Source organism: Oryza brachyantha, chromosome 11, assembly GCF_000231095.2.
Source record: "Oryza brachyantha chromosome 11, ObraRS2, whole genome shotgun sequence".
In the NCBI taxonomy this organism is placed as follows: domain Eukaryota; kingdom Viridiplantae; phylum Streptophyta; class Magnoliopsida; order Poales; family Poaceae; genus Oryza; species Oryza brachyantha.
The window spans coordinates 6,229,524-6,254,055 of NC_023173.2; the positions used below are offsets into that span (position 1 = coordinate 6,229,524).

At 39.3% G+C, this 24,532-nt stretch overlaps 2 protein-coding genes across 5 annotated transcripts; one reads left to right on the forward strand and one right to left on the reverse strand.

Annotated features, from left to right (window-relative positions):
- The first annotated feature begins 434 nt into the window (after positions 1–434).
- On the forward strand, positions 435–13,709 carry LOC102703252 (exocyst complex component SEC3A-like). Of its 4 annotated transcripts, none has more exons than XR_001551492.1 (27): positions 435–824; positions 935–1,005; positions 1,142–1,222; positions 1,304–1,371; positions 1,726–1,828; positions 3,190–3,335; positions 3,456–3,573; positions 4,289–4,393; positions 4,956–5,057; positions 5,142–5,279; positions 6,020–6,148; positions 6,228–6,308; positions 6,422–6,496; positions 7,422–7,589; positions 7,698–7,839; positions 7,942–8,006; positions 8,141–8,311; positions 8,401–8,480; positions 8,592–8,670; positions 8,896–8,993; positions 9,533–9,641; positions 9,740–9,808; positions 10,278–10,343; positions 10,477–10,566; positions 12,097–12,236; positions 12,337–12,370; positions 13,352–13,709. XR_001551492.1 is itself a non-coding variant. In XM_006662838.2 (26 exons), the coding sequence occupies exons 1-25, from the start codon at positions 638–640 to the stop codon at positions 12,205–12,207; spliced, it is 2,652 nt and encodes an 883-aa protein (XP_006662901.1). In that variant the 5' UTR covers positions 435–637; the 3' UTR covers positions 12,208–12,236; positions 13,352–13,709. The 4 variants fall into 4 exon arrangements, 2 of the variants coding, with proteins under 2 accessions (XP_006662901.1, XP_015698139.1); XR_001551493.1 differs by having other exon boundaries at positions 12,337–12,363; XM_006662838.2 differs by lacking the exon at positions 12,337–12,370.
- Positions 13,710–19,294: 5,585 nt separating this feature from the next.
- On the reverse strand, positions 19,295–23,913 carry LOC102702978 (ATP-dependent (S)-NAD(P)H-hydrate dehydratase). Its single transcript, XM_006662837.3, has 11 exons — positions 23,588–23,913; positions 22,551–22,627; positions 22,362–22,471; positions 22,162–22,276; positions 21,324–21,386; positions 21,080–21,243; positions 20,946–21,007; positions 20,778–20,844; positions 19,938–20,003; positions 19,731–19,856; positions 19,295–19,646 (listed from the first exon to the last, which is right to left on the reverse strand). The coding sequence occupies exons 1-11, from the start codon at positions 23,850–23,852 to the stop codon at positions 19,616–19,618; spliced, it is 1,146 nt and encodes a 381-aa protein (XP_006662900.2). The 5' UTR covers positions 23,853–23,913; the 3' UTR covers positions 19,295–19,615.
- Between the last annotated feature and the right edge of the window lie 619 nt (positions 23,914–24,532).

Genomic DNA, 24,532 nt, shown 5'->3' on the forward strand with positions numbered 1-24,532 from the left:
ATTTTTTGAATGAAAAATATGTACCGTAACGTACTTTTTAAAAGATGATAAAAAAAACTCTTTTTTAGAATTTCTATCGGCTTCCCCTAAGAAAAAACACAGGGGGGCAAAGCGAGGTGGAATGGGACACTCGAAGCAAGCCATTAAATTAAGAGAAAATTGCAAAGCTGCTATTATAATTTTGTTAAATTAGAGATGTGTTATCCTGACTTATATGCTATTGACTCATGTGGACTCCATATATCAGTGTGATACCAATGACATATCTCTAATTTTATAAAATTATAGGGGTATATTTGCAAATTTCCCTTAAATTAACCGGACCTTCTTCCGGTCTTCCCTCTCTTAGAACAGGCCGGCCTCTTCGGAAGCCTAGAAGTACCAGAAATAGCAAACCCAAATTATGAGTAGTCAGTCGGATTGTTGCACGCACGTATTAGGAGGGAAAATACCACGCACATCGAACCATTGATCGGCAACACAAGATCCAATTCCAACGACATCGACCCCATTCTGTCTATGCATTCATATCGATCGGTTTGATCATCGATCGACATCGTCGTCACTCCCACTGTGATCTCCTCCGGCGCCGGCCGAGAATCGATCGCAGGTAGGCGGGCACCGGTGCTGATCGACCATGGCGCGGTCGAGCGCGGACGACATGGAGCTGAAGCGGTCGTGCGAGGCCGGCATCCTGAGCAAGGAGAAGGCCGCGGAGACGGTGGCCATGTGCATGCGCGTCGCCAAGGGCCGCGGCGTCTGGGGCAAGGCCGGCAAGCTCGGCTCCCGCCACATGGCCAAGCCCCGCGTCCTCGCCATCACCAGTACACACACCTCCATTATTTCATTCCATTTCATGGATCAATTTATTGCATCATCGGATCAATCGATCGATTGATTCATTGGTTTCATGATCCATGTTGATGAATGGCAGCCAAGGCCAAAGGCCAGCGGACCAAGGCGTTCGTCCGTGTCCTCAAGTACTCCAATGGCGGAGTCCTCGAGGTACGCGCGCGATTCATCAATCGAACTCTCGTTGATTGGTTTCTTCTTCGGTCCGGCCTCGTGGCTGCGTCAGTTCAGATTAATCCATCCATGGATGGGAGTGAGTGACATTTCGTGAATTGTGTGCATGCATCAGCCGGCCAAGGTGTACAAGCTGAAGCACCTCTCCAAAGTGGAGGTCGTCCAGAACGATCCCAGCGGCTGCACGTTTCTCCTGGTAACAAAAGCTCAACGGAACCCTCGTTATTCAAAAACTGATTCATCATGCTTAGACAGTAATTGATCAAAATGCATACAGGGGTTTGATAACCTTCGGAGCCAGAGCGTTTCGCCTCCCCAATGGACGATGCGCAACAAAGACGACAGGTAATTAAACGATGGCTCATCACATCAATTCAATCTGCAACTCTGTATGTGTACAACATTCATTATCTGTAGAGCAAGTATAATAAAAGATCGTAAGCCAACTAAATGCTAAGGTGAAAAAGAGATGAGAGTAGAAAGATGAAACGGGCTGTAAGTCTACAGCCGGCTCTAACACAAAGTAAAGAAACTATATGAGAGAGATAAATGGGTCTTTTATTAATTATAAAAAGCTAACTACTATATGAATATATTGAAAAATGCTATAACGGGTCTTATAGCCGATCTACTGACTACGTTATTAAAAGAAAGTATGAATCAATCGTCTGCTTCAGTTGCCAGTTCGAATTGTTACAGGAACCGGCTGCTGATGTGCATCCTGAACATGTGCAAGGAGATCCTGGGTGAAATTCCCAAGGTCGTTGGCATGGACATCGTCGAGATGGCTATGTGGGCAAAGGTGATTTGATCATTATTCATTGCTCTTGTCAGTGTATATGAGATGTTTAGAATATTATGGTGTTCTTAGAAGCAATCCACTCTCACTTATCGAAGCTGTCTGAGACGTAACTAGTATTGGTCTAGTTATCGGAGCCATAATTTTTTAAAAAACTACGTTGTTTAAAAAGTACCAAAATTTTATTCTAAAATTTAATTTCATTCCTAACTTAATTTATAAAACATATTGTGATAGTCATAAAAAAATAGTTTTACTTTTCCTGGTAAAAAAACACGATCAATGATCTCACTCAACCCACACTAACAGCAACTCAAAACTAAAACTCTCTCAGGTATATAGTCCGTCCATTCTAAAATTTAAATCTGGTTTCACTATTCATAATATCATTTGTTACATCAATGACTATTTATTTATTTTTCCCATTTTATTCTCATCTATCTTCTCACCTAAATTTCTCACTTAAATTCGTGGTACATACAGAATAGTTTTTTAACCTTAATATATACTAAGCAACCTATAAATAATTATATTTTGAAACAGATATAATATATTTCAAATAAGCTTCACCGAAATTTTAAAACCTTCACCATCAAATCAAAGTTAAAAACAAAATAACGAGAGCGAGCGAGAGGAGATAAAAGATTCGCAAATAGAATTTGTGGCGCCGAATTTTCATCTGCCGCGCAGATCCTCCCGTGTTTCCGCCATTCCGGTCAATCTCAATCCCACGCAGCAGCAGGAACTGCGGTCGCGTGCCGCCGGGGAGGGGGAGCTCATGGGCCGGCGGCGGCGTCGAGGCTTGCTGCGGGGCTGGCCCCCGCGGCCTCGTCTTTCGTCTCGCGGCGGGTCTACGGGCCAGCTCGCCCAGCACCGTCGATGCACGCCCGCTGGCCGGAACCCCCTTCAACTGCCGCCTCATGCAGCGTCTGTGTCCGCCCGCACCGCTACTGCCTAGAGGCTGTTCGACGAAATGCCCACTAGAGCAAAGCAACGGACAGAGTGGACTGTTGGATGAGATTTATAGACGATTTTTGACAGTGTGTGTCAAAGCTTGTTATTTTGACCTAGGTTTACCGTGGTAAAATTACAGTTTCTCTCTTTTTTTTTTCACGCCGCATTTTAAGCCCTAAGGTTTTATGAGTTGAATTTTATGGTAGGGAAACAGACTTTGCTTAACATGTAATGACAATGCCTGCTATCTAGGACACAATCAGTAGTGTTCATGTTAAAGCTATAGTGGTTTATCCCTGTTGCATGCCAAAGGACAATATATGTTTGCTAAAAGGTTTTACATTTTTAACTAATAAGTTCCCATGTTAATTTGCATAATTTTAGCAGCTTCTTTAAATTATATATTGCAGGAGAATACCCCAGTGAAGGTTACTCAAGTGAGCACAAAAGATGGACCCATTGAATCAGTAGTAGGAGAGGGTGATTCGCAAGTTGCTGTTGAGAAAGACTTGGTGTCACAGGCAGAAGAAGAGGATATTGAGGCTCTCCTTGGCACGTAAGTTACTGAATCGCTGGTGACAAGCTTTATTTGACATATGTCCACTGTTGTTGGGTTGCAGATCTCGTCTTTTCAGGTAAGAAGGTGGTAATGATTCTGGTAATTTTGTTCGTGCAGGTATGTCATGGCCATTGGTGAAGCAGAAGCATTTTCAGAGCGAATGAAGCGTGAACTTGTGGCACTTGAATCTGCAAATGTTTATGCACTTATGGAAACTGAATCTGTCGTAGAAGAGGTATACAACAATCCAAGCAATTCTGTGCTGTGTCAAATACAGTGTAATTTTTGGAAATCAATTGCATAATTACTCTTCCTCTTATATTCATTATCAATGCAATAGCTTTGCTTTTTTGCATGACTTACCCACATTATTTTGTGCATTCTTCTGTATCTTACATTATCATGGACACAATCAAAAGTGCTTGCTTATTGAACACTCTATTGCTTCTCATCTTGCCCCTTATTAGGAATCAGTTTAACAATCATTCTTAATGCTTTTTCACTGTCTCATTAGAACGAATGGTAAAAGATAATTAGACCTGAATGTCTTGAAAAGCAAATTTCCATCAGGTAAGGAGGCATTCTAATTTTGCTTCCACCAAATCATCAATGCTAGTGTCGCAGCAGTTTGTATGGCAGATCCATATGCCAATGGCCATATCAGCATTGATGTACTGGTGCAGGTATGCAGGAAAAATAATTGCTGAAACCTATCAGATGCTTCATGCTGTGAATAGGCTACTTTACAGATCAGTATTTATATGTTAAGATACTATCGCATATATCTTCTTTATTAATCACTTCAACGTATCTGATAATTTTGCTACCTTCATGTGAGTGCTTCAATTTTGATTTTTTTTATGCTGACCTTTTATCTGGTTATGCATGTTATTATGTTTGTCATCAAACAGAAATCCAGTGCCTAACAGCTGTAAATTTGAGGTATGCAGGTGTTGGAGGGCTTAGAAATAGCTACTATATGTGTTGAAGATATGGATGAATGGCTTGGTATTTTCAATATAAAGCTTAGGCATATGAGAGAGGATATACAATCTGTATGTTTTCATTTACCTCTCAATCTATATTTTCCAAATGTCTTCTGTGGGTCCTCTACATTTTTTCTAGTCAGTTCTTCTCAATGACTTAAAGGCACATTTTAAGATTGTTTTAAAAAATTAATCGAAAGTAGAGTTTCATCAAAATCTTGGAATTATTGTTCTCACAGGATAAATTATGTAAGTCTAATCTACAACCTATTCAATTTTAACTGTTAGCATGGGCAAGGTTTAAATTTGCTTATCTCTCACATTTATGTCTGATAATTAAAATTCTATGTAATAGTCGGCCATGAGATTGCTAAAAAACAGCTGTACTTATATATTTTTTTTAAAAATAGCTTAGTAAAGTTTTGCAATGCAACTGCATTTGTTTAAGAAAACATCTCCAAAGCACACTACTACTACTTCTCACCTGCTGCTTCACAGATGCATGTAAAGATCAAGAAGAAATTCATACATTTTGTTATGCAGATCAAATTCAGGATATATCAAAAACATCATATGTTTCTATGGACACCTTACTTTTGAATTTAAGTAATTTCTTTCTTTGGTTTTGCAGATAGAATGGCGTAATAACAGATTAGAGCTACAATCTGTGAGTAATGTGGCATTGAGTAATGAACTTGACAAAATGCTTGTGCTCCTGCAAATACCACCTGAGGTCCATGATCTATTAGCTTATTTATGTTCTCTATATCCCTAGATGATTCAAATATGATTTTTCATGTTCTTAATTGTCTTGTAGTATGAGGCGTCCTTAACTGGAGGTTCATTCGATGAAGGCAATATGGTTAAGAACATTGAAGCTTGTGAGTGGTTGACCAGTGCTATAAAGAACCTAGAAGCGTCAAATGTGGATCCCATATATGTAAAACTGCGCGCTGTATGTTCTCTCGTTTCCTTTTATTATATTTAACCTTGGTGATAGTGTACTTGCTATGTTTTCCCTTATTACATGAATATAAATCGTTGTAAATATGGGCTTATTATATGAATTAAGGAAATGTTAAAATGACCTTGTTGCCCCATAGTTCCTGCACATTGAAAATGATGCTTCTATAGTATGAGATTAGCAAGAGTACAAAAGGAGGAACAAGTGCATCAAGTTCCTATACATGCTAATGTCTACAGAAGAGTGAAAAGTCTATAAGGATTTACATTTGAAATTGTTGAGATTAGTTATACATGAGTCAAATTAAGCTGCCATTTTTGAGAGGATCCTCCAGTTTTAGGTCATACAAAGGGGAGGTATCAACTCCAGCCAAGGGAGGAACAGCAGGCCCGACAGTCCAATGGCATTTTTGTAACGTACTCCAATATATGACCTGCGATATATGTCAATCTAGTTCAAAACAATTGATTATTTAGGATGTTTTGAGGGATTTATTTTTACAAAATGATGCTGGGGTTTTTATTCATGAACAATCCAATCATTTGGTTCCTTCTTTCCGGTTCACATCTGACATGAGTTGTCAGCTGTTATGGCACGTGCTATCAATGTGAGGGTATGCCAATTGTTAATAAATCCATGGTTCCTGAGTTTTACATGATGGGGAAATATGATATATATAGTCTCAAATACTCTATAATGCTAATGTGCAATGACCATTGAATTTCATTCAGATAAGGGAGAAACGTGCAGAATTTGTACTACTTAAATGCACATTTGTTCGGAGGGCATCTGAATTTTTAAGGAATTACTTTCCCAGTTTGATTGATTTTATGCTTAATGACAAAGGCAACTTCTCTCAGGTAAATTTGATTCTAATAATGTCAAATAATTTAACTTTAACCAGAGCATGTTTCTCAACATAATTCCATTTGTTTTCAGAGAGGCCAACTCCAGAGGCCTGACCATGCTGATATGAGGTACAAATGCAGGACATATGCCCGACTTCTACAATACATCAAGGTTACCTTCAAGTTGTCTTTTTGTGAAAAACAATATTCCTTTTCGAACAGTATTGTTTAGATTACAACATGTTTGACACTTTATTCTCATGCTTTACATTATATTTTTTCTAGAGCCTCGACAAGAGTTGTTTGACCCCTTTACGGAAAGCTTACTGCCATTCTCTTAACTTGCTAATTCGACGGGAGGTACAGTTCTTCAACACCTTTTTTAAGTATCATAATATATGTGATGGGATGGTGTTGGACCCATCCCGTTATGTATTGAGCCTAGTTGTGGTCCGTTTGAGTGTGCTTTATGTGCATGAGTATAGAGTACATAGTGCCAACTTGCTAGTTCAAAACAAGAGTTGCACCAACATAAAACCCACAGATTTGCCATCAGGCTAACCATTTACACTTTTATCATCGCTCCATTTTGCACCATGTCTAGAAGCTATTGTCTAGAACATGGATTGGTCACAGCCTCCCTTGTGGCATCTAGTGTGGACCTTTACGGAATAAATGGGTTGATGGGAGAGATAGTAGATGGAATCTTGTACGCATGTTACTATGCACTGTAAGCTCTGAAACTATCAAGAAGGGTGGGAGAACATGTGGTAATGTATCATCTTGCCTCATGCCGAATCACTTGGACTGTAGGGTGGGTGTTGGTGCCTCACCTGGCGTTACCACCCGAGTAATCATATTTATCTATCCTTGTCCCCTTGCTCAACCAAATAATTAACAGGAAAACGTTAAATTAAGGATATGCTGCTATCAATCTCATGGCACGGCTGGAGATTGCGTGGTGCTTGCTTCTATGCTGCTATCAAGCTGCTGATGCCACCTTGCTGGGTGGTGTCTTGCCAAGGGTCACAAAGCCCATAACATCAATCTTGTATTTGCCACTTTGGTAATTAAAACTTACCGGCATAATGTGGAGTTGGTAATGTAGCAGTCCCAACAGAACAACAACACTTCTAGGTACTGCAACTAAGATTGCCTTGCCGTTTGATATTGAAAATTGACTTTTTTTATAACATGCAAATGCATATGTGCGAAGCTTCAGTATTTCTACTAGTCACGTAGCAATACAATATCTGGAAATAACATGTGTATCTCTGTAATGCAGGCCCGTGAGTTCTCTAATGAACTCCGTTCTGGTTCAAAGGCATCAAAAAGCAGCACACCATTATTTGAGGGTCCTGCAAGTGCAAACCAGTCAATAAGTATTACTGATACTTCTGCAGACGCGTACTGCAAAATGATTACGGTTTTCATTCCACTGCTTGTTGATGAGGTTTCATTTGTCTCTTTTGCTTTTTTTTTTGTGAAATTTTACAGTAAATGCATCTATGGCAGTATTATTTACAATTCAATTTTCTGTTGATGGGTATATATGATGTAGAGCTCATTCTTTGCACATTTTATGTGCTTTGATGTTTCTGCGCTTGCTCCATCAGATGAATCAGATAACAACAATCCTGTTGCTGAGGCAAAAAGTACTTCTCTAAGCACATTAGAACCTTCTGGAACCGTTGCCAAAGCAAGTAATATAAACCACGTACTACTAAACTTGAGAGTGTTCCTTTCATGATTTAATTGTTCTTGCTTACAGTATGATGTAAATCTAAGATCTTATTATTTTCCAGGCAACAGTTCAGCTGAGTTGGGAGTACTAAATCAATGCCTTCAAGAGTTGCTTGATGGTATTCAGGTTGATGTTTTTCGCTTTTCACTTTGTAAATTGGATAGTTATCCTAAAGTGTAGTTATGAAATGAAAGAATGAAACTGCTGTGATAGGATTGGGCCTTCAAAAGTTCACATGGTTTATATCTTATATTTTTCAGGAGGACTTCTATGCTATAGTTGACTGGGCATTCAAGCTAGATCCATTGAGTTGTGTATCGATGCATGGCATAACAGATCGCTATCTTTCGGGTCAGAAGGCAGAGGTTGCAGGATATGTGCATGTTTTGCTTGATGACTTGGAGACTAGAATATCCATCTTATTTAGCAGGGTTTGACTCTACTTAGAGGCACCAGACATTTTATTTCCCAAAACTGGAAAACTCAATTTGTTCCTTACTATTTAATTTTCTTGGCCCAGTTTGTTGATGATGCCTGCTACCAGATTGAGAAATATGAGCGGAATGTGCGGCAAATTGGAGTTGTACCCTATATTCCGAGGTCCATTGTTATGGTTTATATGTAACATAAAATAATACGTGGTTTTAGTAATGTGCACTGTCCAGGCTTGATGAATTTATTCATTTAATCTCATTATTTAATACTATATAGGTTCTCGCAACTTGCAGCACGCATGGAGCAGTATATCAACGGATCCAGGGATCTAGTTGATCAGGCCTACACAAAAATTGTAAGACCTTTCTTCTAGACGTGGAACTTTTTTTCTCAAATAAGTAATTTGGCAAGACCCTTAGTTACATGGTTAGTCACTGACTATTATGAAATTTTTTCTAATGAATAATTTTAAATTTTACGAATTTCTGCTTTAGTCAAATCTCAGTGTTGTGCGACCTTTTTTATGAAACTAAATATAATCATACCCTGTTTTATTTATGAAATTATTTTTTCTGTACAGGTGACCATTATGTTTGTGACCCTTGAGAAAATTGCTCAAGTGGAACCTAAATATGTTGACATTGTACTATTGGAGAATTATGCAGCTTTCCAGCACAGGTTTACTCTACTTCTTTGACTCTCTTTATTCTCCTGTTCCACGTGTAGTTTACCAGAGTTGTGTAAAGTTCACGTTTTATCTTGAACTTTAAATGAAGCCTACCCTTCAGCCACAGCTTTGAAATCACCTATTTTTCACCCTAAACTATCAAAACCAGACATGCAAAGAGGAAGAATGATACAATGCCAAGAGAAGAAGAACGATACAAACATATGTGATACAAAACATATCTTACGTGATGCAATGTCAACTTAGTGACTGATATGGCATAAAAATATCAATGTTGCCTTAAGATGGCTAAAACCACAACAAAAAACAATCACCGGGTGAAGTTTGTCTGATTTTGAAAGTTTTGGGTGAAAAATAACTGGTTTTTGTAGCTTAGGGTGAAAAATAGACTTGGATGAAAGTTTGAGGGCCAAAAAAGGACTTCACCGACCCAGACATTGCAAAAAAATTATTAGAATGCTAGACAAACTACGAGGACTTAGTGGCCTGTACAGCTCACATTAACTTGGTATATCTGTATCATGTACAGTCTGTATGATTTAGCAAATGTTGTACCAACACTTGCTAAATATTATCATCAAGCTAGTGAAGCTTATGAACAAGCTTGCTCACGCCACATCAATTTAGTCATATATATTGTAAGTCATTCGTATATCCTCATGGTTCAGTTCTTGGGCAGTATGTAAAATTATGCCATTCATTTTGTTCTACTGCTACTAAAACATTTCTTTTACAGCACTTTGAAAAATTATTCCAGTTTGCCCGGCGAATTGAGGAACTAATGTACAACATGAGCCCTGAGGAGGTAAGCCATAACATTTCGTTCTGAACTTCAGGTTGAAAGGTGACTTCATTGAGTTATTTTCTTCTTCAGGACTCTGTGCACACACAATTAATCCTTTTTCAGTCTATGGTCCATTTCTTAAAGTCTAAAGCAGATACCTGTTCTGGCTATGGAATCAAGATAAATTGACGTGACAACTAAAAAATTAACCCAAATTTTATTGAAATAATATCACAGAAGTATTGTTGATGATGAACATGTTGATTTCCTTTTTATTTTTCAAGATCCATATATTAAGTAATAGGATGAACACTCTTATTTGCAAAATGACCCTTACATATGTTCGGCGAGATACTCTTCTATTCGATTATATACTTCCTTTTTGTATTGAGACTTACAAATTCAGTTTTTAGTTCTCCATGATTTTTGTTATGTTAGCATAGCATAAGAATTATTTTATGTATGCTGTGCATATTACATTATTATGCAGATACCTTTCCAAGTTGGAATGTCAAAGGTAGACTTCCGTAAGATGTTGAAGTCCAGCTTAAGTGGTGTAAGTAAAGAATATGATCATTTTTTTCCCTTTCTCATATTTCTTCTTTTGCAAGTTTCTTTTGCGATGAATTTGATCAACGATAGCCTCATATCTATCTCCACCTCATGTCTTTGTTTCATTTCAACAACAGCTTGACAAAACAATCAATGCAATGTACAGAAAACTACAGAAGAATATTACAGCAGAAGAATTACTGCCTTCTCTATGGGAAAAATGCAAGGTATGCTCATGTCAGTTGAGATAGTAAAATACATGGGTAAGCTTTTCACATTCTCTTATCTATGGGAAAAATGCAAGGTATGCTAAATCTATTTTCTCAAGTGAGTAGGATAGATTGGTCCATTAGGAAAGCACGACATGTCTTGGTGCTGTGCTACATGTACAGTTATATATTGTTAGCTTTGTACATATTAGCTATTTAGCTATATGATGATTGCCTGGTTTGTGATTTTTGGTCACTGCCTGGTTTGTACATATTAGCTATTCAGCTTTGTTAAGTGAACCACAAGATAAATGGTAGGAAAGCAGACATTATTAAACGCACTAAGTAGGAATGAGATACTAAAGAGAGACATATCTCGACTCTCAAGCCGTGAATTCTGCAGAGTAAGCGTGTAGGTGAAAGTAAAGCTTGTAGGCAATTGTTATGAATATACACTGCTGGTACTATGCCTGTAAATGCCTATCAAATAATAGACAAACAGCACCAGGAGGACATCCAGTGCTGGCTTGTTAAGGGAGGAAATATAATTGAGACTTGAGAGCTAGCAGATGGAGAATGTTGGCAGGAGACTAGATCAATTCATTGTTAATTTAAGTGGCTGGCATGTCCCTAGTTTGCAAGCCGATTAGCCTGTAACGATTTAATAGCAAATAATGATAGGACGAATCACTTATATAACTTCTTATCTCGAACTTAAATATTTCAAACTCTTATGTCCAATCGAATCAAACACCTACTGATCAACAACAAATCAACAATACCATCGAGTCACAAGTGAATGGCTGTTAATTCCTTCATGTGGCGAAAGGGCCTGTAATCTTGTGGTTATAAGTGCTCGTGTAAACACCTGCAGGTCTTGGGTTTGGCTCCCCACGGGAGTGAAATTTAGGGTTGGTTAAAAAAGGTAACTGTATGGGGGTAGGGGCCTCAATATATGGGTTAAGGACTGATCCATAGGGGGCGAGTCCACATGTGGGGGTCCCGGGTTCGTGACCTTTCTTGACCAAACATGACTTGGATCAACGTGAACTTGTAGTCTTATGAATCTAGTCGAGATTGGTTTTTAGCTCATGAGCTTAACGAGCCAGCTCGTGAGCTGCTTGTTTAACTCGTTAGTACCAAAGATCACTGTATTATTATATATTTAGAACTTATTAATTAGTGTTTAGTGCTGTAATTACATCCAAACTATTGCATTTAGTGAGTTATTTGTTAGTTGGTGTATATTCTTATGTTAATATATAATAAAATGATAAATTTAAAAATTATGAGATACATCTCGTTAACGAGCCTAACGAGCTAGCTCGTGAGCCGAGTCAAGCTAGGCTTTTAGCTTGTTAATGTTAATGAGCCGAGCCAAGCTAGCTCATTAAGATAACGAGTCCAAACGAGCCAAGCCCTGACAAGCCAAGCTGGCTGGATATCCACCCTACTTGTTAATGGAAAGTTGTGGGGCCAATCATTGCCCGCTGGTTGAGTTTTTTAATTCCTGCTTGTAACAAAAAAAATATTGTTTTTGTTTTACAGAAGGAGTTTCTTGACAAATACGCAACCTTCCTCAAATTGATTTACAAAATATATCCCAGTGAAACAGTGATTTCAGTGAATGAAATGAGAGACACTCTAGCTTCCCTTTAACAACTTTGCACTTGGAGCATGTCTGCAAGGTACGTTTTTTTTCTCTTGTGGTTTTTACATATAAATACCATTTGCTCTTTGTAGTATGATGTATCACATAATTATTTTATATTTTTTGGTCATTTATAGGTTTGAAAGGACATACAATTGAATTAGGTATAAGGTACTCCCTCAGTTTTATATTATAAGATATTTTGTCCATAGATAAATTCATCCATAGATCAATGTATATATTTTATATATGTGTTGAGATTCATTAGTATTCATATAAATCTAGAGAGAGCCAAAACATCTTATAAGGGTGAATGGAGGTAATAACATTACTTTGTCTCATTTTGAAGATAATATATAATGTTTTTTAAAACATCTCAACTTTTTACCTGATTTCATGAGGACTTAAATTGTTTTCTGTGAGATAAATCCTGAATTAACATGGTTTGAACAAACGAATCGACAATGCTACCAAATCAATCCCCTTATTCAATTTATCCTTCAGGTGAAGAGGAATCATTTTTCTCCTGCATATACCCAAAACTCTAGATTTTTTAAGACTTTTAATATGTGTATGCTTCCTAAAATAATTGAACATGCATGTTTGGTCACTAGTCTGTTGTGATTTATTTGAATTATGACACTAGCGCCGTGTTCGGGAGTGGGGGTGGGGAGGGTTAGTTATTTGGCATGGAAAACGTAGTAATAAATTAGTATATAATTAATTAATTATTAATTATTAAAAAATATATAATGGATTAACATGATTTTTTAAAATAACTTTCCAATAGAAATTTTTTACAAAAAATACACTGTTTAACAGTTCGAAAAATGTACGCGCGGAAAAGAGAGTTTATATAACTTAGCCATGCGTCCGAACGCGGTCTATAATGTGGTTGACGTTTGTAATGTGGTTGACGTTTGTCTCAAAAGGAGTTTATATAACTTAGCCATGAGAACTGTAATGTGGTTGACGTTTGTCTCAAAAGGAATTAATCTAGTCTGAGGAGTTTAAACCTTTGAGGTGCCCTTCTGCCTTGTTGAAGCCATCGTAGATACAAATGTATCCCTTGTAATTCATATGCTTCACAAAAATAGTATTTGTTTGCATCTACATGAGTTTTCCTAAGCAAAGTTTCTCTTTTTTCCGCAGGTTGTTTGATAAATGTCTCCCTCTAACTAGTTTGTGAATGAGGTGAAGGGATGGGCGAGGCTGTAGAGAAAGAGCACAGTAAGGCAATTATATAGGAACATTAAGTTTCGCTCGCTAGCGAGTTGAATGCTAAAATCGTAGATGCCAGATAAGTGTATCTGTGGCAAATCATTTTTATAGAATTGTGCTAGTGACAAGCATATCGCCAGGTTTGAGTTTATTCAACCAATAATGTCATATGATGGCTTTTAGGGCCAAAATTTTGGAGGAAATACCATGATTTTGCCATTAGTGAGAGGACATGATGTTACTAGACCCCAATTCTATGTCAAGGCTATGCCCTTATTTTCTTTCAGTACTTACAGTTCATTCAGAACTGCAAAACATTATGTAAACCATCTTTTGGGCTTCATGGACGGGCAACAAATGAAACTTCCATTTCATTCCTGCCAATGTATGCAATGCTTGAGACAGGGGTAAAATAAGTCCCAATGCATATACCGTGAATCGGTCTATTTTATCCCTGTCATTGAACTATCTAATTAAGAAAACAGTAGAGATGTCATCTAACTATCTAATAAAGAAAACAGTAGAGTAATTAAAGGGTTCATGTACTAAACATTGCCTGTGTTAGATCCATTTAATTAATTCATTATTATCGACGATTTGGATGTTGACAATATATATGGGGTGGCTAGCGAGGCGTAAAGATCGATGGTTAGGATCAAGACATAAGGTTACCCAGGCAGTGTTACCGAAACTGTGGTTACCGCCACGGTAACAGCGGTAACCGAGCTCTCCGTGGAGGCATGGCTTTGGTAAGCCGCGGTAACCGAGTTTAAATTTGAGGAGAATTTAAAAAAATTTAGGAAATTTAATTGAAAAAATATATGTTGTATATGTTGATATATAATGTAGTTTTGTCAAAGAAATTCATGAAAAAATATATTTTCGGCGTAATTAAAAATCATTAATGAGAATTTTGGAAAATAAATTAAGAAATAGCCAATTGCAAATAATATTTCATAGAAGATGGTTTAGGATATTTTGTGTTAAGTCATTATTAATTTACACTAGAGACTAGGGTACATAATGTTAAAATACAAATATATAACGATGGATATATAGAAAATATGTATGGAGAAAAATTATACGTGCATGTTACTACGTCATAATATTTTTATTCGTAATAATGGGTAATAGGTATAGTTGTAACGCAGCAATCAAAATGAAGTTGTTGTGACTTATTATTGATGTGAATTATTTGGTGAAGGGTGATATGACAAGTTGTTGTGACTTATTATTGGTGTGAATTATTTAGTGAAGGGTGATATGACAGTATATGTTTGTATGTTGCAATATCAAGAATTTAGAAAACGTCATGTGAAAATTTTCTTCTTTTCCCTATAACATGTCCTATTTTTCCTGTTATAAATATAGTCACAAAATATTTTCCTATTTTTCATATATTTTTTTAGATTTAAAGTTTTTTTTGCATTTGACCTCACACCCACGGTCTCCTTGAGGTAATCACGGTTTTAGCTAAAAAACCACGCGGGAAACCACGGTAACCGCTGTTCTCATGCATTGTTCTAGCACGTAGTTACCGTGGTTACCGCAGCAAACCGTGCGGTAAGCCACGAATACCATGCGGGTTTAAATTCAAATTTTTTGGATTCAAATTCATCACGGTTTTTGCAGTTACCGTGTGGGATCCGCAGGAGCGCGACGTCGCGGTTTTGACGGTTTGCACGGTAACACGAACCCTGGACCCAGGTTCAGGCTCTTGACTAGCGAGATAATACCTTACTCCTGCTTAGCGATTGTGTTGGATTGTGGACAGATCAACTAGAAGATAGTCGATCTGAATATGCCGTGTTTCCGTGTGTCTGGCCGTGCCCCATAAGGGGTGCCCCTTCCCCCTTATATAGTGGGGAATATAGCTTATATATAGAGTACTAATTCGATAAGACTAAGTCTATCCTAATTCGGTTACAACTCAGATACGGCATGCAATCGGGCAGTTACCAAACTCCAGTTGTTTCCATATAAATACGATTGCTTTCCTATTCGGTAACCCCAATCATACGTATATTTATAGTCTATGGATACCCCTAATACAGATATTCCACAGCAGTCCTCGGAGTCAAACATAGCCGTGCAAATTATCCGTGTAGATTGTTAATTATCAGATGTATCTTCACACAGTATGCTTGACGTTATTCGACTCCGAGTGCTTTCTGGGCACTCCCCGAGTGCTTTCTGAGTAATTTCGAGTACTCTATGATGAGACTGTGAATGGCTCCGAATGGAAGAAAGAAATATGTGCACCGAAGGTGCACCTATTTTGACAAATTGAATAAAATATTATCTCTAACAGTGTGCTATCTGATTTTCTAATTTTTAGCAATTTATCGTATATTCTCTTTGCGCGCATATATGGAGAGATTTGTATTCACAGAAGTACGACGCCGGTTTTTTCTGGCGCCTCCGCCATAAAATTTCATCGTCAGCGTTTTTTCTTCTGCCGACGCCGCCCCGTCGCCATCTCCTCGGCAGCACGCCGCCGTCGCCCCGCCGCTCCCCCCGCACACGCGCCCTCCCGCTGAGGGCCGGCCCGTGCGACCGCGTGCCTCATCATCGCCGCCCGGCGCCGGTGCCCGCCCGCGAGCATTGCCGCCTCCCCGCCACTCCCCTCCCCCTCCCCTGCCGCCGCTCCCCCCTTGCGGCCCGGCCCTGCGGCTGCGCGCCTCGCCGTTGCGCGCGCGCGGCTGTGCGCCCAGCGCCGCGCCCCGGCCCCGCGCGGACGCACGCCTCCTCGCTGTCGCCGCCTGGAGCCCCGCCTCGCCCACGAGCTTCACTACTGAAGATTGTCACAGGTTAATCTTCACAGGTTAGTTAACTGAGTATCCTTTCAGCTGTTCTTTGGTGGTAGTGACTACTCTATGTATGTTGTTTGCAGTGCAAGCTGAGTTTCTTTCGGTCCCAGCTAAAACGGAGAAATTGGAAATTATGCCACTCCCAATATTGGGTTACGTCAGAATGCCACTTCAACCACCATTTTTGATTTGCCATTTTCGAGAATCCAGACCAATTTAATGTGTTTGCTGACCAGTGTGACCAAAATACCCCGTGCCTAAAGCCGTTCCGTTCGGATCCAGATCGGCATCAGCCTCTCCTCCTCCTTTCCTCTAGCAGCAGCAGCCAGCAGCCCCGGCCGGCAGCAAGCAGCAGCAGCACCAGGAAAGCAGCAGCTAGCAGCAGCAGCAAGCATTCAACAGCAGCAGCAAGGAAGCAGTCACCATCTCAACCAATGTCGACGAGTGGGGAAGGGGATGGAGCTATTGAGACCGGCGGTGCACACCGTCGCCGGACCCAGCCCACGCCATCTCTGCCCCCGGCCGGCGAAAATGTTGGCGACGAACAGCAAGGCAGCAGCGATCTCGCGGGAGGGGAGGCAAGGCGACGACGACCCACCGGCGGACGACCTACGCCGTCGCCGGAGCCATTCCGCCGTCTCTCTCCCGGACCTCCGGCGACGACGGCCGGCGAGAACCAGCGAGGAAGAAGAAAGAAAAAGAAGAGAGGGCGTCGTCTCTTCCAGGAGAACTCGGGGAAGAAAAAATAACGAGGGGCATTTTCGCCCCTTTTCGCCCCTCCAAGTCACAAAAATGAGCAAATAAACCTGGATTGTTCAAAATGGCAAAACAAATAATGTTTTCATGCTCGAAGTAATATTTTAAATGTGACAATATACGAAATAATATTCCGACATATTCATTATTGGGAGTGACATAATGTCCAATTTCTCGCTAAAAGGGCGTACGTGGCTAAACATGCTTCTCTTTTATTTTTTTCTTTTACTGCTTGTTTTAGTAAAGTGATTGTGGACACTTGTTGCGGGACGGCACGAGGGGCGCGGCGTGACGTAGGCAACGGCATGAGACGGAGCGAAGTAGGCGACAGGCGCGAGGAAGGCTAGATACGATCTTGCTCGACTAATTCTATTTTTGGTAATGGTAAGTAGAATATCTCAAACTCTTATAGATAAAACTAAAATTCCTTTGTTATATTGTTTACAAACTTGCTAAAACATATGATTTGGGAAACGAAAATTCGGGAACTGTTGGAGTTGGTCTAACATCTTGAGTTTTTCCTAAGCCGAGAAATTAAATTTCTAAACTAAAATAAAAAAATCATGTTGGTTTAGTCGAGAGTTAATTAACCAAAAGAAATTATTTATTAATTCTACACAAAGGCCCTATTTTTGTATTTTGTCGTATTAAATTTGACTGACATACACTGAAATCTCATGAAAAATGGCTTGAAAATTCACTAAATAGAAATCGTTTAAAGTTTAAGAAAAAATCGGGAACTCATTTTTTATCTTTTTTCCTCTCTTTTTAGGTGTTGCTTTTCTGTTCGTTGGCCGAAAGCCGTGTTCGCATGGGTTTGGGCTTGGCCCATCCGGCCGGCCAGCCCTGCCCCTCTCTATGTACGCTACCGCCCCACGGCTGCACGCACCTCCCTCAGTACGATTCCTAAAATTGCACGGATTCTATCTAATTCTTTTATCTTTATCTTTTCCTTTTCTATGCGTTGTGGATTTATAGATTGTTCCTATTTCTAATGCCGCATGTAGCCGCGCTTCGCATAGGCGTGTGCCACGCGAATCCACTCCGATCTATTAGATCGCCTGCCGCTTAGGTTTTATGTGAGTCGTGTAGCAGATCATCGTAAACAAAGCAAATTCTTCGTTTTGTATGCGTAGGTCGATGTTCATTAAACCTTTTTAACAAGTCGTTAATTTATCTTTTTAGCGAGGCGTTAAATCATGTTTAACAGTTTGTTAAATCCTGCTTTATAGCTAACCATGTTGTTGTTTTGGTTTTGTGTTTTATCGTGTTTTAGTACCGTTTCGTTGTGCGAATTCCTGATTTGTGCATATTCTGTCCTGTCGTGCGAAGTTGTGTTTCATCCGGTGTTTTTCAATCCTATCGTTTATTAGTTCATCATATGAATACGTGATTCATACGTGAGTCGTTAGCAAGTTGTCAGTTCTAAGGTAAGTTTTGTTTTCCTCGGCCGTTTGCCCATTTCCCTCTTTCATTCAACTTGCTGTTATAAAGTCGCTAATTCAAACTTCTAAAACCAAAACAAATTAATCTAAAATCCGTTTAAACCCATTCATATTACAGTGGATCAATAATTTTGTCATCGGTCTGTTAAAATAGTTTCTTTTACTATTTTTGTGGCCTTTTGAATTGCTTTTGGTATTTTGAATTGTTTATTCTATATTTCGACAAAACCAACGGTCTTGATAATCCAAGCTATTCTAGAGTCGCAAGATAAGTCATATTTTTACCAATTCATTGCTAAATCCTTAAGCATGATGATCTTAGTTTTTAAATTAGTTTCGCATTGCTACTTTACAAGTATGCATTATTTTCGTAATTACATATTTATAGGTTTACCTATGCTTTACTATTAAGTTATGACCTTGTAACCTGGGGTTTTTCTATTATTTATGCTGATATGCTTAGCCTGCTTAGTTGTCAACCTCACTTAATTTGAGTTTGAAAACACTATATTCATTCTTATTAATAAGCATGATGATCTTAGTTTTTAAATTAGTTTCGCATTGCTACTTTACAAGTATGCATTATTTTCGTAATTACATATTTATAGGTTTACCTGTGCTTCACTATTAAGCCATTATGCCATTATGACCTTGTAACCTGAGGTTTTTCTTTTATTTATGCTGATATGCTTAGCCCTGTTTAGTTGTCAACCTCACTTAATTTGAGTTTGGAAACACTATATTCATTCTCATTAATAAGTCAGGATTTTATCTCACCGTAAAAGTAGTGAAGCTTCAACAAAGGTTTCCAGTCCTTGAATTGAACCTAGAGAAGTCAAAATCAATGGTCGACCTGACATAGAACTCAGACGAAGGCGCTCAAAACTGTGCACAACTGGAATCAGCGTGGCAATAACAGGAGCATTTCCTTCTGATGCCAAGAAATTCTAGTGCTGCAGCAAATTAGGCAAAATTTCCAAAATGAAAGCCCCATTTATGGTGTCTTGGTTAATTCCGACGAATGCTTCTGAACAAAAAGAAGATTAAACATAGCCAAACATTGTAACACCGTTTTTATGGTCAAGAAACATGTACGTAAGCAGGTAGATACTAGGATCCAAACATATAGATTACCATTATTACAAGTGTTATGGTGCAGTAGCACCAATGATGGTAGATCTAATCTAATGACCAGCAGGGCATATATCTTCCAAGCTGCAAGAGGAAAGATTCAGGGCGTGAAAAATGAAGAAACACAAGTTTTTTTTTTAAAAAAAAACTAGTGCAGGTATGGCAGACCTTTTTCCCAGAAACTCAATTATGTCGGTGGTGACAGTTGATCGCTTGTTCTTCTCAAAAGCAAGTGATGCAGCTTTCCTAAGAAGTATAGAGCCAGCTATGCACCCAAGGATCATTGAATTCACGCTGCATCACACCAAAACAAACACAAATCTTATTTGATATGATAATAGTCAAGAGTGGTGGGTGACAGTAGTCGAGTATAACCTCTTCTCTGTAGGGTACTCATTTGACAGGAGAAAGTGTTGCGCCCATGATGCAAATACTGCAACACTACCACCAACAAGTAAATTGGATAAGGTAACAAACCAGCAAAGAAAACCATTTAACATTAAAAGGCAATACTTTAACCTAAAAAAAGAATGTTGAATAAGCACACATTTTTGGAGCACTAATGCCATACTTTTAGGTAAGCTACCATGGGAACATTAACTAAACCATTACATCAAGAAGAGTTATTTGACTAACCAAAGCCCAGCACTTGGGAAACATGATCAAGATGGGTTCCATGGTTCACAAGATGTCAACGGTAGTCTGTTAGTAAATGTACTGTACTGAAGCACACGGGACAAGCAGTAGAAGTTAGCGCAACAGCATGAACTTATTCTGTTTTGAAGGTGGGGGCAATCAGTTATTTGTTAGAATGTGAGGCTAATTATTCAGGCCATTATCTGTCTTTCTTCATATTTGAAGTTTAGTGTCTAGCTTTTCGTGTTATCATTGCATGTTGCTCTTCATATCATCGCCGAGCAAACTAAACTGCCTTCCCAAAAAGCTTCTTTTTCCTTCATTCATCCTTACACAGAGGCCTAGTCTATGCAATCCTTCAGCTTTTTGCATGACAAACTATAGGAAAATGAAAACCTGACGACAACACTTCGGATTTAAGCACAGTTTTTGGCGATAAGTAGGAAAACATATAGGTAAAGGTTCTATTGGGGCATCTCTTTGATATGAGGCCATAGAAATTACCATGGGAATTAAAAGTCAAAGAAAAAGGAGCAGTCATAACTACAAAAAGAGCAACAGCACCAATTGGCAACTGACCTTCCAGAAAGAATGTCACCTTGACCACCACATCTCCTTGGGGAACCAAAGGTACTCACTTGTGTTACTAAATAAAACAATGTAACCATTAGCTAAGGTATGCAAAATATGGAGTAACCAAATTGTTTCACCAAAATTTAAGTAGCCCGAAGAAGCCTTCTAGTATACCTGTTTTGCCATCACTAATTATATCTTCTTGACCTTTCCGCATGATGGTTATGCCACCGATCCTGTTAAACAGAACCAGAGAACATCACAAATGAGCAATGACAAATAAATGATTGCAGTGATTATAATCATACTTTTGGCATAGTGCAGTAAGTTGTTCAGAAGCATTTTCTTCATTTACTTCAGAGTTAAGAACCTTCTGGACAAGACGCTTGTACTCGTATTTATTTGGTGTTAGGATGGCAAGTGAGTTATGCTCAACAAGACTAAGGTTATTGGTTACAAGGAAAAGGCCATCCTGCATATATTAAAGAAAAATCAAGACTGGCTTATAATTTATAATTTCTAAGATGTTTTGATAAAAATATCAAATGGTACCCCATCAACAACGGTTGGAATATTTGCCTGCCGTGCGTGTCTCATGATATTACTTACACAATCCTACAAACAAGATATGTGAAACAAACATAAGATCACAATTTCGAATAATATTCTAAACATATAAGATTGGACAAATAGATAACATGGGGCAATAGTACAATTCCCATTGAAAATTCATTCATGGTTAGAATTCATCTATATACAGCCAACTCTGCTATACGTCCAACGCATGTGTCCGACGCATGTACAACTGAAACGGCGGAAAGACGAGCAATGATGGCATCAGATATGACTAGGGTCGCTGGGCCTCGTTGTTGTAACAGCTCACGCTCACAGATGACGCCGTCGACTAGTCGTACGATAGTCGTATGAATCCGTCATGTGTATAGCATTTTCGATATACAGCTTCATAATGTAACTATCATTCCTAGCCTAGAAAACGTTTCAGGATTGAGTTTGTTGCCAGTATAGACTCATTAACCCCATGAATCACAACGTCCTTACTCTCGAGGAATGTTACGATTGCAATTTGTACATCATTACAAATACTGCAAATTATTTATCAACAACAAACTGGTCTATTCTTGACAGCTGCTAACCCAATTAGGAATGAAGTACAAATAGTTGCACCAATGCACCAAAAATGAAATCTGTCGATTTGAAAGAAGAGCAAACAAGAATATGGAGTAGCAATGATGTTGAACTTTGAAAATTATCTAATTAATCTTAACCTGTACAAAGAGCAAAGGTAGCAACCAATAAAGCTAATGAAAATGACCTAGACAGGACACAGATACTAGTTTCAGTCCAGAAGATGTGATGTATGTAAACTGACCAGAAGAAACGGGTCCCTTCCAAGGCCAGGACCCACAACGATGCAATCAAAGCGCTCCATCCACTTTGCTACTTCTGTGAGAATTCTAGAAGAAATAGATTCTCTCTCACCATCGCTGTCAAAGTAAGATGAAGTGAGATTCTCTAAGATAACAATGTGATGATAGCATAAAAGGTAAAACTAAATAAAATTAATGTTACCTTACACTGTATGATTCCTCTAGTATTGGGTGTACAATCAGCTCAGGACTATAACTCTTTATTACTGTTGCAGCATCTCGTGTGCAGAAAACATGTGAGAGATCTGCACCCTGAATAACATCATGTGGAATTGTGAACCAATCGTACTGTTGTGCAATCTATGCAATGAAACGTTTAGAAGGCACTGACAACTTTCAAGGCAGAAATTGCAGCAAAATAAGGAGCACCAGTGTACTCACGACATCCACCAATTACAGCAATTTTCCCTGGAAAATGTATTGTTCAGTAAGTAACCTAAAGAAGTTGCCAGGAAACTAATTTCATTGAGAACACCTTCAAACAATATGCGAATGTCCATATAGGATTTGATAAGTTTGTGATTGCATAAACCTTTAGAAAGGTTTCCTACACACAGAGAGTACGCTTATAGATTATACACTAGAAATATGAAGACAACACTGACAGTGCTTAGTGATTGGTTAAATTTTTTTGTATATGTGTAATCATACAGAATGCTCTTTATTCGTACCAAAAGCATATTCCTCTCCAAGACTCCAACAAAAAGAAAATAAAATAGTAAAACCATATGGCGACCAATCTTAGCTCTACAAGGAACCATATCTTTTTAACAAGTGAATTCTACACTTGAGTTGAACCCTTTGACACCATTGTAAACGTCCATTTTTATAGTTTCACATACCATACAGAAGCTTAAAACATCAAACGGAGGAACCATGAATTTAGAAGAACCTGAGCACCTATTTGTCAGTGTGCAAACATAGTGTTTGACTTAAACATCGCCAACTAAAACACCATTATGCAAAATACTATCTTATAGAAACAGCAACCTTAACCCCAGAGTTTCCATCGATTTCTCAGTGTTTCAGAAGAGCAAAACGACTCACTGAGTACAGTAGTGCCTCAATTAACCTAGAAACGCACTATCACAAGCCCGGCGGCCTCTCTAACCCTAAGTCCCTAACAACCGGAAAATTCCGTCCTCCGAGGTTGATCTACATCCCATCAAAAGAGCTTTCTATCAACACACTGATACTACATACATGTGGAGAACAGACCATATGTAAACACCCAGAGTACAGCAACAACTCGCGGAGGCATTTCCTCAAACGCAGAGCGCGCATCAGCAATCGCCCCCTCCCCACCCCCCGGCGCGCTAGCTAGAGAGGGAGAGAGTCAAGAGGGGCGCAGGAATCGCGGAGCCTGACCTGCCTGGCCCTTGTGGCGCGCGCGGTCGAGCGGCGGGGTGATCCGGCGGACCACCGCCTCCGCGTCCGCCTCGTAGACCGGGGCCGCCATCGCGTGGACCCCAAAGGAGCTCGACGAGAAGGTGGTGGTGGTGGAGAGGGCGGCGGCGCAGGGAGAGGGGGAGGGGGAGGGAGGGGAGAGGGAGCGGAGCAGGAAGAGCTGCCTGCGGAATGCCGGGGAGGCGGCCCACATGCGGCCGCGCTGCTGCTGCCGCCACGCGCCCATGATGTCATCTTTTACTTGCCACCGGTTTCGCCCCTTTTTTCTACTACTCCAGCGGCGCCGTCGGAAGAAGGTGGTAGAAGCGGCTGCCGTCGCAACCGTATGGCTCGAGTCTTCTTCGCCCAAAGTTTGCCCCCAAATTCTTATCTTAGAATTCTCATTTGTTTTATTAATCTCCAATCAAATTTTTACAGCATCATCAACACATATATAAGATTTTGTGTTTCGGTAACAGAAGTTGGCTCTAACATTTTGCTAAATCTTTTTCTTTTTCTTTGTTCGAATAACATTAGCACTAAATCCTCAATTAGATAGGACGGGGGTGGCAGGATTGCGGTCACAAACACGCTAAATAGTAAAAGTGGTATTTGTAATTTAAAAATATTATTTATGTTTTGATTTTTGCTAGAAATGGTGTGATGACAAACAATAATAAAATATGTGTCAATCGTAAACTCTCGACCAAAATATAAACAAAAATCGCTTCTCTTCCAACTAGTAGCATTTACTCCTCATGTTCTCATTTTCCCTAGGGTCACTCCGCTGCACCTCTCATGTAATAGATTGGAAGCATGCACTCTCTCTGAGTTTAACCTTTACAAACTTATTTACAACATTTGTTATAGAGTAGTTTTTAATTGAATACTACAAATTTTAACTTTGGGATGCATATCAGGATCTAT